Genomic DNA, 14,115 nt, shown 5'->3' with positions numbered 1-14,115 from the left:
CAAAATTTAAAAACTAGGGCTGAATTGGGGGTGTGCATGAAAGGCCCATCAAATATTTTTTTAAAAAAAGTAGCCGTTGGCCCTTTCGTTTTCAGATTGAATGGAAAATCGACCGTTGGAACAACAAAGATACGTTACCAATTATCTAAAAGCCATCTCCTTTGACTTCCCCACTTGTGAGACAAAAAGGGGTTCGGCAACAAGAATTTCAATTCAATCAGTTTCGACCCCTCATAATCTCTCATGGCTATTTAGAGAGAGAAAGAGAGAGATCTGTTGAAGACCCACGTTGGTGATTCTTCAATTCAATCAAAATGGTAGCCAAAACCCCACCAAAGCAAAAGAAAATGGTAGCAGCAGCAGCCACTCTCAACCCAGTTCAAGTGAGAGAAACACTCAAGAAGGTAAGAACACAAAGTTCATGGACTCTGTTTTGATTGAATTGCATAAGGACTCTGTTTTATTGTGTTCTATGTTTTTGGAGAAAGTTTGCAGATCTCATTTGGGTGTTTCTTCACTTTCTGCATAGTTTTTCAGCTCAAATGTTGAAAATTTTACATTGTTCTTCGTTGTCAAGGGAAACACACAGAGATCAATAGAGATCATTTTACATTGTTCTTTCATTCCATTATCTTTGTTTCATTTCTCTGAAAATATTGCGAGGAAAGCTGTAGATCCAATCTGGGTTCTTCATTTTCATTACATTTTCTCAGCTCAAAGGTTGAAAATGTAAATTCTTCTTCAGGGAAACAAACCCGGAACCGTGATATTGTTCACTTTGAGCATAAGCTCTCATGAATCCGTGATCTTTCTCTTAATTAACTAATATAAGATTACTCCTCTCAATAATCTCCTCAACATAATTTCGATTCCTCACCTCAAGAACAGTTTCAATATTTGAAGAACCAATAAATGGAGGATTAAACTCAGTTCCAATTAACAAATACAAGATTAAACAGCCTTCTAGCTTCTTGTTCAGACATCTTTGGTCTAACTCCTCTCTCTCTCTCTCTCTCTCTCTAGAGGACGCCATTACTGCAGATCCCATCCGGGATCTTCATGATCAGACTAACTTTTCAGCTCAAATGATGTAAAAGAAAATACATTCGTTCTTGTTCATTTTCTGAGACAAACAGTCCAATCTTATAGTGGGTGCCATTAAAACTTCAAGATTGAACAAGTATTTTAGTAGCTTGTTCTTGTTCTTGTTCTTGTTCTTGTTCTTACATTTTGGGGCTAATTTGGGTTCTGTAGGTGGAAATGTGCATGAGAAGGCTACAAGAACTGCAATTCACAGTAACAGGAGGGAACAAAGTGATATCAGGGGTGAGCCTTAGCCCACGTAGTACCAGAGGCTATCTTAAGACAAGCCTCAGATGTAAACAGGAAACTTTGAGGTTTAATTTCTTGCTATCAATTTGATTGGTTTTCTGTAATAAAGTTGAGCTTTTTTTTTTAGCTTAATACTCAAATGGGTTCTTCTCTGTTTCCATTTTTGAAGGATCAAAAATGGTGGTGGAGGCAGAAAATCTCCTGTGGGGAAGTTTCCAGCTAATGCAGGAGGAGGTCTCTTTCTAGACTTTTAATGCCTTGAATCTTTCCTGTTCTTGCTGTTTGTTTCTTGGTCACCTTTTTAAGGTTGCAATTTCAAGAACGGTTTAATGAGCTCGTTAACTACCAATTCTGTGTTAAATAGGTTCTTGAACTTTAAAAACGTTTAATAAGTTTCGAGATTATTCATTATTTTCATTTTGAGCAGGGGAGTGGAAGAGGATGTCTTTACCAGCAATGCTTGTAGGTGAAACCATTGGAGAAATACTGACTGCTAGCAAATTTGCAAGAGAGATGATTGAAGCTGTTACCATTGACACCAAAAGCATGTCGATGGATGACCCGAAAACTCCGTTGACACGACAAAGAAACCGAAGACCAACCCTGGAAGATTCAGAACTAAGAGTAAGAAGGAAAAGAGAGAAGCAAGAAAAGTTACAATCCAAACGAACTGAATCGCATTCTCCGTCGCTTCAACGAGTTCGGTCCCGGATCAATTTCAAGGTTGTTTCACCTCCGACCAAAAGAGATGTTATCGATAAAGAGAATGCGCGGTATCTAGCAAACCGAGTGTCACCTAGGAACAGCAGGCCATGGACGAAAAAGACCATACTTTTTCCAAATCCTATATTCCTATCATCATCAGATAACTCCCAACAACCAAAGTTCTGCAGAACAAAATCTCCAGTCATCACAAAAACTAGACAGCAAACTCCACATAAATTCTTGATCAAGTCTCCAGCGTCAGCTTCAAAGTTTCAGGTGAAGATTAGGAGCCCGCCGGTGGTGATCACACGGTCGCCAACAAAACCAGTACTCTCGAGTAAGCAGTCTCCTCCAAAGGGATCCACTGCCTCCAAGCTGCGTCGGTCATTTTCACCGTCAAGGCTGTTAACTTCGAAGCTGAGGCAACCATTCTCACCTGCAAGACTTACAGGTTCCAAGCTGAGGCAATCTTTCTCACCTTCAAGACTGGCTGCTAGGTTGGTGTCTCCCCTGAAAAGCAGAAAAAGTGTACAGAAATATGATGGGAACATTAATCTGAGTGGACTGAAACAGAGACCAACCAATATAATACAGATGAGAATTTGAAAGAAGTTGCTCTAAATTATTCTTTGTTTGATATTTTCTCAATGTCCATAGTGTGTTTCTTGTGTTCTTCCTTCATTCCATCACATTGTATCAGCCTGTGAAAATCAATAAAGAAAGTTTCGGTTAACTTCAAGAACAGATGAGGACCCATTTACAAAATATGAAGTAAAAGTACTATCAAACAACATTTTGTTTGATATTTTCTCAATGTCCAAGTGGTTATGTTGTTTGTGATGAAGAAATGATACAGACATGGAAAGAAACAAACCTGTGCCATTTTATATCATCAAACCAGAATATTGTACACTAATGATACATTTTCTATTCACCACTGGATACAAAATTGAAAAATATGTATCCTTAAAAGCTTCCCCACCCCCAACAAAATCAATGAAAAAAGAACAAAAACAGATTAGCATATAGAGCTCAACGTGTCGTCTTTTTCCTTCCCCCCTTTTGAGAATCTGATCATGAGTCAGCAAGGGACCTCTGCATTTCATACACTCCACAGGGACTGCAGAGGAAAGGGAAAATGAGCAAATAAACTCAACTGATGTAGTTTGAAGATGCTATTCTTTCATAACTTCCTTCAGGAGATGATGTTTTCCCTGTTCTCCCTTCCAGCGCCCGATGCATCATCTCTGTCAACGGTTCTTCACAATCATACATATTGCCATAATAGATTACACACAGTGTGAAGGAAAAAAGAGATTTAGACATCTACCGTAATGGAGATGCAAATCTTGTCCGCTCTCTCTGTCGGCCCATGGCTTTATCCTTTGGTGATGAAGTTTTGCCTCCCCCACCAGCTTGACGCATCATCTCTGTGAACAGTCAAGAAAATTGCAAAGTAGAATAGTCACTATGGAGTTCTAACAGCCCACGGTGGACTCCTGTAAATGTATTCGTCGTATGATTGTTATGATTGTATTAAATGGCATTGAATAATAACATTATCTACCTCGTTTTTTCTCAAGCTCTTGATCAAGCTCTTCTTTCCACTTCCTTTGTATATCAGAATAATGCTTGCTGCTAGATGATAACACACAACGTCACTTACCCAAACATCAAGAATACAACAGACGGCAATGATACTAAGCCTGCTAAAAAAAACATCCAAAAGTCGAACCTCGGGCTACCAGCTTCTGACTGACCCTCAACTAGAAGTCCTTTCCAATCGCTGAGTTGTGATCTTTGATCATTTGCATTACCCCTGCTGCTACCACTAGCTGGGCTACCAGTGCCAAAAGCATCAATTGCTGGGGATGGATTACCAGGACTTCGACTTGGTGACCGGCTTTTCGGAGGCAATTTCAAGTATGTGGGAGTACTTTCATCTCGTTTACTCTCAATAAAAACTGGAGAGCAGGATGCATTCAAACTATTGTAGAATTCCTCATAAAGCGGTGACTGCAGTTTCTTCAATTCAAGAGCCTAGGGCATTGAAATCAAACATAACAAATTAAGCAAACAAGTTCCTTTAATAAAACGGCAGTGAAGGGGAGAATTAGAAAGACAAAGTAATTGCAATCTCAAACTGAAAATCCGAACCTTTTCATACAAGAAAGCTTTAATTTTTGATTCAGTAAGCTCATCCTCGTCTTCAGAGAGTGATCGTCCCCTAGGAAATGAGAAGTTCTGGTCCTCGTCAAAAACTCCTGAACAGCTTCTAGCTGCAAGAGCTTCCTCTTCTAAATTGCTTCCTTGGTCTACCGCTGGACTTCTATCAAATTTGCAATCCTCATCATCGGAGGGCTCACAAATTGGGTTATAACTCTATCACCAAAAAAAAAAATATAGCCAAGTTGATTTCAAGAGCTTTGTGAACGAACTAAAGTGCCATCCAGGCATTGAAAAAGAAGAAAAAATAACAGTTTCCTCACCTTCAAATTCTCATGTACAATAGAAGAGCCGATTTTTACTTCATCTAACATTAAATCATCCTTGTCATCAATCTGACACATTTCATCATCACTGTTTGCTGCCCATATACCGCTTTCTAGTTTGTTTGCAGTGTATACCTTTGAGCAGCTCAGGCTATCCAAATTACAAATATCACTTGATCCAGGATGTGTTGGAGTTTTACTGTCAAGAAAAGAATGTCAAAAACCTTAATAATTGTTAGCAGGTAAATGCACAATCTTTTCTAGTCGAATTTTTGGATTCACCTCATTTCAAAATTTGAAGTATACAAAGGTGAATGGATTTCCAAGGGCTCCTGATGATGGCAAAGTTACAGTTATAAATAGGAAAACAAACAATCATGAATAAATTATTCTGGTTCTTTAATCCTCTAACCGTGCATGCATCACGTGACACAATTTGAGATTCTACCTCCTCCCCAGTAACAAACGGATGCTGCAAGCAACAAAACAGGAAGGTTAGATGATAGGTAAAACAATCACGCCATTACTATTTCTCAGTGTATAATACGTTCTCGCTAGAATAAAAGAGGAAGCACACCGCTAGATCGTCTGCAGCTTATTACTTGTTTTTATTAAGTACAACAAAAATATCAATCAAGTTAAAAATCACCTTCAAGAGTTCAGAGGCAGCTGGTCTTAAGTTTGGTTCCCTGCAATTTGACCCACATTGATTTGACTTTCCATGAGAAATAGTGGCAAAGAGAAGCAAAAGAAGAACATTTCCAACGAATCTCAAAGTTCGAACATTGGAAAGCTAGGATTAGCTTCTTGAAGATCAGGGTTAGAAATGCAAAGAATGAGACTTACTTTTGCAAACATTTCAACAGAAAATCTTTAGCTTCAACTGAAAGCTGCTCAGGGATTGGTGGATGAGACTTCGTTGTGCCTATATGAAAAAGAGCAGCAACCTAAAAGAAAACAATTGTCAGTTCACTTTACAAAACAATTTAATGCACCCACCACTAAAACATCTTCAAGATATAAGATACCTCTTGATACTGTTGGCTCCAAGGAGGCTTTCCTGTAGCCATCTCAATAACAGTGCATCCAACACTCCATATGTCAGCAGAGCTAGGAATAATTATCACATACTTATGATCATCCATCTCACCAAATTAATATTTTGCTATAGGCAAAGCTACTTAAGACCACTTATTTGCCTCGAATTTAAGCTTGTCAACAGGATTTGAAATCGACATTTTACAGTTAATAATTGGTATCCAAATATCCATAACAGATTGTAGATTCTATGTAGAGCTTGACATCAGTTAGTTCTTACAAATTATGCCCAGTCTGCAGAATTACTTCAGGAGCCATCCAATATGGAGTGCCCTTCATAGACTTTGCTCCTGAAATTGTAGCCTACAGCAAAGGAATTTTGATCAGAAGCCAGATAGCTTTCAAACTAAATAAAAGTCAAGGATCACTGGCTTTACCAGCTCGACAACTTGTTTTGATGCCCCAAAATCAGCAAGCTTAATGCATCCATTGTTATCTACAAGGATATTCGCCCCCTACAATAGAATACAAGAAACACAACCTATTTATAACTGACACAGGGGATAAGTAAATTGTATGCAATAATAAAAATCATAAAAACCGACCTTAATGTCCCTGTGCATGATACCGTTCTTGTGTAAATATTCCAATCCCAATAATAACTGTTTTGTATATGTTCTTAAAACCTACAGACAGTTGGTATTAAGGATTAGACACTCGGTGCATCTGACACGAGCATGTTGAACGTAGTAAATAGAATGACTTACTGCTTCAGGAAAGGCTCCAAATTTCCCCAAAAGTGACGATATTGATCCACCAGGGACAAATTCCAATAATATATTTAAAGAATCATCCTCTCTGACTGTCCCCAAGTATCTCTAACAAACAACACAATGTATTCAGTGGGAAAACTAAAGGACTTATTTACGTAAATGAGAAGCAGAAGGCCATACTCACAACAATATTTTGATGAGAAAGATCCTTGAGAAGTTTCACTTCTTCCTCAAGCTCCTTAACGTGAGTCTGGTTGCAACAACAAAAAAAAAAAAAAAAAAACTCAAAAGTTGATAATAATAATGCATACCAATTTGTTCAAATTTACTTGTTGTTTCTCCTACTTCATTTCAATTTGAAAACTTCCGTAGTACCTCATAAATCATGCTAAAAAGTTTTTATTAGTCTGAAAATTTATGATAGACTAGAATTTCTCAGTTATAAAACATAGTGGCATAAATTTAATTTTTTCTAATATCCAAAGGTAAAAAGATAAAAACAAAACACCATGTAAGAGGTGGGAATGTTTTTTAGAGTGTGAAGAGCATTGAAGTGCAATAGCCTTTTGGAGGTTAAGGGCTTTAGTAAGGTGAGGCATATAATATGTGACACAAATAAGAGAATAAAAACAAAAACAATGAGGCCTTGTTTAAGAAATCGCTGTGCTTTAAGTAATAAGCAAAACAAAAATGAAGATTATAACTTTCGGGTATCTAACTCAAGTCCATTAAAATTCAAAATTAACTGGAATTAACTAAGCGAAATATGTCCAGGAAATGTTGATCAGGAATGTGGTTGGTGAAAAATGGCAGCTATAGTCAGTTACCGGCGATCCAGGATCATCAATTTTGCAAACGCGCAATATATAGACTATATATAGATAAAAATTAATCAAAATCATATTTGATAGCTTCAAAGACGAGAATCAAAGGAGAGTAACAACAAAATCATATTATTAGAATCAGCTGCAAACTAAAAGCAAACCTGCGCTTTCTCCTTCGAAGCGCCATTTGCAGCAATCAGAACCTGGACGAGAATGACGCAGAAAACGATCAAAATGAGATCCAACAATTCCAAAACCAATCTTCAAAAGCACAATTCACCAACAAGCAATGAAACCGAACTTCAAAGGCAGCAAACCTGCTTGACAGCGAGAAGCTCTCCAGAGCCAAGATTCATACCCATATACACCCGGCCAAAGGCGCCGCAGCCAATCAACTCGCCCTTGCGCCATCGAATCGGAGGGTCAGTTTCCTTGGGGATGGGAGGAAGAGCCGAGGACGACGGGGAGTGCCTAGAAAACACTCTGGATTTCCGAATGCTGGAGTTAATCTTATCAACTAGGGCTCCAACTCCAATTGCAGGGGAATGAGGATCCTCATTCTCAAGAGGAGCGCGAAACACCAATGATCGGCGAACAGAAGCGAAGATATCTTGCATTTGAGGAATCGGAAAAGAGTAGAGAGTGAGGAAATGAGGAATCTGCGACGAACAGGGTAAAGGGAGAGTGAATTGTAAGAGAAATGAAGAGTTTCGATCAATGGCGGTCGCCAAGAAAGTCAGAGTCTAGAGAGAAAAAGAGAGCGGAGGGAAAAGAAAGTGGAGAATAATTTTCAAAAAAAGAAAATTAATTATTTTAAAATTTAAAAAATAAATAAAGCCGACAGTGCAGTTTTTTAATTTGGAAGGAACCGCTCTCTGGTGGGGGAGAGGTCTCAAAAATATTTTTTTTTATTTTCTCAAGATTTTTCCATTTAAATTGGTTTGATAATATTCCAAATGGTTAGATATATTATCTATTTTAAACCTAAATTCTCGTGACTTTGCTTTGTTATTCCTAAAATGTCTATTCATTTTGAACCTAAGTTCTCAAATATTCTTTGATCATAAACTCATTATCCTTCTTCCTTAAATTAGCCCGACTTTCATCCTCCAACACAAATCACAAAATCAAATAAATAAATATTTAGTGAATTTGATTAAATTATAGGTTTTCTTTATATATTATTTCTTTCTATTATACGTTATCAAAGTAGTTGTTGTCGTCTAATCGATTTTAGCTTATCAAATTGTTTTCAAACATATATTCTCGCTTACATTTCCTATCAAAGTCGTTGTTGTCGTCTAATTAGTTTTAGTTTATAAGCTTACATTCTTTCAAATTATTTTCAAATGTATATTCTCACTCACGTTTTCTAATACATTTATCACAAACGTGACTCGAGGCTCAAGTATATGCCGACGATGTCTGTGAAGTATGAATTTCTTATGTCTGACTTGTTTGTTGGATTAGAACAAGTGTCACACAATCGCTCTATATTTATGTTGATTTTCTGTAACATTTTCTATTATCTTAGAAGTTAAAATTCACATCATTCAGCTTTATCACAAGCTTAATAATTTGTAATTTCGTCTTTAATTTGAAAAAAAAAATGAAATGACTATCAAAATTTCTCATTCAACATACGAGAAAAGAGATCTCAATAAATGTAGATCTATTCACTCTATCAATGATCTAGTTAGATGTAATGTAGTGTATTACAAGGAGTTTTCATTTTCTATTGATTCCTAGAAATTGAATATAAAAAAAAAAAAAGAATTAGTGATATGCTACCAATAACACAATAGAATAAGTTCATAATTTGATTTAAATTTAGTAGGTTTTGTTAGATGAACACATCCACTTTGACCATAAGCTGTGATGGTTTTGCTTTGAGCTTCCAAAAGGCTTCATACTAATGGTGAGAGTACTTTTTTATTATAAACCCAAGGACATTCCCTAAATTAGCCGAGGTAGACTTTTATCATACACTTATTAGACACTTTTGTTATAAACATTAATTACTCTACAATTTTAAGTCCCAAATTTTCACTATTACTTTACCAAATCTCATTTCTCTGTGAAAAAAACATGAACAAAGAGGAACTCTAAAGCTCAAACCTGTCTAAGTTTATATGTGAAAACCAAGAGAAGAAGCAATTGCAAGAAAAAAGGTAAGGAACTTACAGATTTGTTGATGAGATAGTTGTCTTTTTTCTTTTTCTTTTCTTTTGATTGTTTGTGCCTATTGTTGATCCATAAAACGGCGTCGTCTAGGGTCTTTGATCTTGATCTTCCAATGGGCATCAGGGAAACTGGAGTTTCTGGCAAAACTTCTCCATTTTCTTAGCCTGAAATCCATCTTCTTCGTCAGTCCACAAAAGGGCTGCAGCTCTGCGGGCATGGCTTCGTAGACTTCCCACCATTTGGCATGAGCTGAGTCACTTGCAAAAATTTGGTGGTCTTCCTTGTCCCAGTTGCAGTCATAGTCCTTATAGCACATCCATGGCTTCATCCCCAGATAATGTATTGCATAAGGATCTGTTCATAAACAATGTATTTATAATACCAAACACTACTAAAAATTAACTAAACTAAGCTTTGGCTAACCAAATTTAATGTATGAACTTATAAATTCGTACTTATCATTGAGGATTGTTAGGAGTGAAGTCCTACATGACTTATTAAAGAGTTGATCATGGGTTGATAAGTAAATAATACATCTTCCTAAGATCTTTTTGGGGAACAAAAAACAAAGTCACGAGAGTTTATGTTCAAAGTTGATCATAGTGAGTTTATAAGTAAGGAATACATCTCTATTGGTATGATACATTTCGAATAAACAAAAAACAAAGTCATGAGAGCTTATATTCAAAGTTGATCATGAGTTTATAAGTAAAAAATACATCTCCATTGGTATGAAATGATCATTAGTATATAAGTAAAAAATATATCTCCATTGATATGAAATGACTGAGAGCTCATATTCAAAGTTGACAATATCTGACTATGATGGGATGCTTGGTTCCTAACATGATTCAATGCCTTAAAAGGAGGATTTGAAAAGTAATATCAAAATTTAATCTAAAACTAAATTTGAATGACTCCGAAGGGAGTAGTTTTAATCTAAAATCCTAGTATTAGGATTCAAAAAGTCAAGGTTAAATAGAATCACCTGAATTATTCTCAACGTTTTCCTTCTGAAAGATCTTGAGATGGTTGATCCTAGAAGGAAGCCTATGCCACCACGTAAAGACCTCATTCAAAAACCCTTGATCGCCACCATTATAAGACTTCAACTCAAAGCTCTTAACCATCAAGTCCTCAAACAAGCAATTTGATGGCTCAACAACCATAAGCCCAGAATTGAACCTCATTTTGTTGTTAGCAGCGGCAGAGAGCTGAGGGAGGGCGAAGAACTCATCAATGTTCTTGAGAACCAAGAGGTCAGCATCAATGAAGACAATCTTGTCGTACTTCACGAGCTGCCATATTCGGAGCTTGCTGTAGTTCCACTCGTTATATGAGCCTTTCTCGGCAAAAGGGCTGCGTATGCGGTGGAATCTCATGATGTCCCACCCGGCGGCTTCGAGGGCTTCCAGGGATTTGTTGGTTATGGAGTTATCGACCAAGAGTACCAGGTCTTTGGATGTGTCGGTTAGGAGGAGGCTTTGAGCTAAGGCGATGGCGCCACAGACATAGGCTTCTGAGGAGTGGAGGATTGTCACGTACGCTTCTTTTGGCCTGATTCTAATTTGTTGGTCGGTTGAGTTGGTTTTTGGTGCTTTTTGTAACAAGAAATTCCTCCAAACTTCTCTCCCTTGCAAAACCAAGAAAACTATATATATCACAAACTTATGCAAAAATTCTTTTTTCCCAAGATTTCAAATATCACATTTTGAATACATGCACGGTAATTACATTCAAAACTACTTATTTTCTAATTTGAGAGAAAGAAAATAGTGATGACTTAGAAAAAAAAAAAAATAATGATGGTTTGATGAAAGTCCCACATAGGCTAAATTAGAGGATGATCATGAGTTTATAATAAAAAAATAGTATCTTCATTTGTACGAGGCCCATTGGAGAAGCCCAGCAAAACCATGAGAGCTTATACTTAAAGTAGACACAATATCATACCATTATGGAGAGTCGTGTTCATCTAACAATGATTACTTAGAATGAAGTTACCCAAACAATACACAACTAGATATCATTGAAATTCGATCCACATAATCAAATATTTTAAAAAAATACAAATATATTTTATTTATTATAATTTAATGTTAGAATCAACACATGAATATATCAGATTCATATTTATATTTAATATAGTAAGAACATAGCAATAAGAAAAAAAAAAGATTGAAACAGAATAATTCTCCTGCAGTCCAATGGCTGTGATTCTCATGAACAGCTATTAACTTACCAAACTTAGCAAAGAAAGAATCAATAAATCAATAATTATCTTGCCAAAATCTGCACATTTTCAGAAAAGCATTTCTTTTGACTATGAATTTCAATACAGAAATTAATATACTAAATTAACCCTATATCTAATTAAATTAATCAATCCATGCCATACTACACATTATATACTTAAAAAGCTTCAGTTATAATTCAAGCAATCGAGTACAACACGTAAAAACGTTTGAAAAATGATGTTTAATGATTAAAGAAAGTTATTTTCAACCAAAGTGATTTTAATTGTTTAAAAATCAGACTAGATATATATGAGAACTGTTTCTATATCGATTTTTGAGCATACATGAGCAAAAAAATAAATACTAATAAAGACCATACTTAGAATTTCGAACAAGAAAACATAGTAACCTAATTAGGAAGGGAGATTCTCGGACTTTCCTTCTAAGTAGTCTACTCGTCTCACTCGCTTAGTTGACTAAGATTGACCGAGACAGGCTATGGTAAGGTAGCTTAATCTTCTTTTTTTTCGGACCTATGTGTAGGCTATAAGCACTCTACTAAAGGCTTTTGCTACATTTGAATCTCTATTTGTTTGTTTATATGATTAAAAAAAATGAAAAATGAAAGAATTAAGCATATAAATCATCACATATTCCAAGAAAATCAGTAACGCCAATGAATTAATGAAAGACGAGAAGAATTAGGAAAATAGATTTTAAAGGAAAAAAATAATTTCCAGAAATGAACGAAGAAAAACCAACCTGTCCGAGCATAAACAGGCGCAAGCTGGCAGGATCCAAAAGGCATCAAGATTTTCTGTTTCAATCTCCTCAACTCCGGTTTATACACCGAAACTCCCTCAACGGTATGATCAGGATTCACAAGATCATCACATCTGAAAATCTCTCTCATGGGACCACATGCTCCTACAAACGCAACGTACACCGTCTGAAGCAGATCTTCCTCCACCCACCCGCTCGCCAGAGCCACTTTCGCCGCCGCGAGATTCGCCTGCAAGCGAAACGCGTCTCTGAATATCCCTTTCTTGCACGGAATCCTCACTATCACGAGGTTTAGATCAGTGTAGAGCTCAGTTTTCGGCATTGGAATATCCGGACATTTCGGCGATTTGAACTTCTCGTCTTCATCGATCCACTCCGGAAACAGACTCGTCCATTCGACATCATTCCCGACACGATCAAAATGAATCAGAACGGTCTCGATTCTTTGTTTCGATTCTTCCGCTAAGCCGAGAAGGTCGAATACATCGTCGATTCCTTCGTCGTTGTCGCTTATGTTGATTAATCCGATTTTGATCTTCTCCTGACCTCGAAATTCCTTCTCGACGGCGGCGGATTGGGGCCTGTTGTTAGTGGTTGTAGCGGCGATAATCGGAGGATTGTTGGAGTTAGAGGAGAGGAGAATGAGAGAGAGTAACAAACAGAGGAGGAAGAAGAAGAAGAAGATGAGAATGGAGGAGGATTTTCGTCTGTTACTGTAAGAAAATTGTTTGGTACTTACAAAGAGATTCTGCGACGACGACGGAGATTGAGAAGGCTTGATGATCCATTGCTTGGAAGTGGAGGGAGCTTTAGCGAAGGCCATGAAGGATGGCCGGAGATTCAGAGGAGAGAGAGAATTAGAGGTGAGAGGAAGCCATGGAAATGGAAGCTTCGGTTTTAGATAGTAATGGGATTTGCATGGCAGCACGTTGCAGCTGTGATGGACGAAGAATTGCGTGCCTTCCTTTTGTTGTTATGAATCTTGGTGGACTTTTCTATCTTACTCTCTCACGCGCCTCTCTAGTGCGTGTACCTTACTTTCTTCACAATTATTTTTTTAAAGAGTATATATATATATATTATCTTAAATTTTTATTTTTATTAATGCAAAACAGTTACAATAGAATAGCGATTTTTATTTTTTATAATCTTTTTCTTTATTCTAATTATTTTGTTGTAATTAATGAGTGGATTTAGTGAAATTAACATGAAATCAAAATAGGTAAATTTTTAATTTAAAGTTTAATTTGATGAAATTGGAAATTAGTAAAAATTGATACATACAGATAAAATTAATTTAATAAATACTACTTATTTAACAAATTTAATTGATTTTAATTTTAAATTGACGAAAGAAATTTGAGAAAATAATTCTTTTTAATTGGCGATAAAAAAAAATTAGAAACACCGACAGGCATTGTCGTATGTGAGTTTGCGTGTGATAGTTAAGAACTCTAAGGGTGAAACGATGTGCGTGGTTCGATATGTTGAATGTTGTTTGAATGGGCGGTTCTCAAGGAATTGTTTGTTTTTACGGTTGAAATTGAGATAACTATTGTACGGGATTTCAACTTCTTGAAGCTTAAACAAATTGTTTTAATAACAAAATCTAGTCATTTATTCATGAAATCCGAACTTATCATCCGCAATAACTTACATTGGGCTTCCGTCATGCTTCAATAAGTTACAACACGACTATTACGATTGACGTTTTAGTTAAGAATAGGTGTGAAATATTTGATTTTTT

General features: G+C 36.4%; 3 protein-coding genes across 4 annotated transcripts; 1 reads left to right on the top strand and 2 right to left on the bottom strand.

The window, feature by feature from the left end:
- Window positions 1-176: 176 nt before the first annotated feature.
- Window positions 177-2,851, top strand: LOC111493748 (microtubule-binding protein TANGLED). The gene is made up of 4 exons (XM_023143579.1): window positions 177-404; window positions 1,255-1,397; window positions 1,502-1,566; window positions 1,760-2,851. The coding sequence occupies exons 1-4, from the start codon at window positions 315-317 to the stop codon at window positions 2,641-2,643; spliced, it is 1,182 nt and encodes a 393-aa protein (XP_022999347.1). The 5' UTR covers window positions 177-314; the 3' UTR covers window positions 2,644-2,851.
- A 367-nt stretch (window positions 2,852-3,218) lies between these two features.
- On the bottom strand, window positions 3,219-7,940 carry LOC111493747 (mitogen-activated protein kinase kinase kinase NPK1-like). 2 transcript variants are annotated; one of them, XM_023143577.1, is made up of 18 exons: window positions 7,482-7,940; window positions 7,326-7,367; window positions 6,525-6,590; window positions 6,335-6,445; window positions 6,173-6,253; window positions 6,005-6,082; window positions 5,848-5,930; window positions 5,558-5,639; window positions 5,376-5,476; window positions 5,179-5,218; window positions 4,942-5,001; window positions 4,812-4,861; window positions 4,527-4,728; window positions 4,195-4,419; window positions 3,773-4,077; window positions 3,605-3,675; window positions 3,368-3,467; window positions 3,219-3,284 (listed from the first exon to the last, which is right to left on the bottom strand). In XM_023143577.1, exons 1-18 carry the CDS (start codon window positions 7,779-7,781, stop codon window positions 3,233-3,235), a joined length of 2,049 nt encoding a protein of 682 aa, XP_022999345.1. In that variant the 5' UTR covers window positions 7,782-7,940; the 3' UTR covers window positions 3,219-3,232. The 2 variants fall into 2 exon arrangements, with proteins under 2 accessions (XP_022999345.1, XP_022999346.1); XM_023143578.1 differs by having other exon boundaries at window positions 3,605-3,672.
- A 1,274-nt stretch (window positions 7,941-9,214) lies between these two features.
- On the bottom strand, window positions 9,215-13,369 carry LOC111493689 (putative UDP-glucuronate:xylan alpha-glucuronosyltransferase 5). The gene is made up of 3 exons (XM_023143498.1): window positions 12,348-13,369; window positions 10,337-10,981; window positions 9,215-9,702 (listed from the first exon to the last, which is right to left on the bottom strand). The coding sequence occupies exons 1-3, from the start codon at window positions 13,189-13,191 to the stop codon at window positions 9,407-9,409; spliced, it is 1,785 nt and encodes a 594-aa protein (XP_022999266.1). The 5' UTR covers window positions 13,192-13,369; the 3' UTR covers window positions 9,215-9,406.
- Window positions 13,370-14,115: the final 746 nt, after the last annotated feature.

Source organism: Cucurbita maxima, unplaced genomic scaffold, assembly GCF_002738345.1.
Source record: "Cucurbita maxima cultivar Rimu unplaced genomic scaffold, Cmax_1.0 Cma_Scf00019, whole genome shotgun sequence".
Taxonomy (NCBI): Eukaryota; Viridiplantae; Streptophyta; class Magnoliopsida; order Cucurbitales; family Cucurbitaceae; genus Cucurbita; species Cucurbita maxima.
Note: the sequence above shows the minus strand (reverse complement) of the source record. Positions and strands in the feature narration are given on the sequence as shown.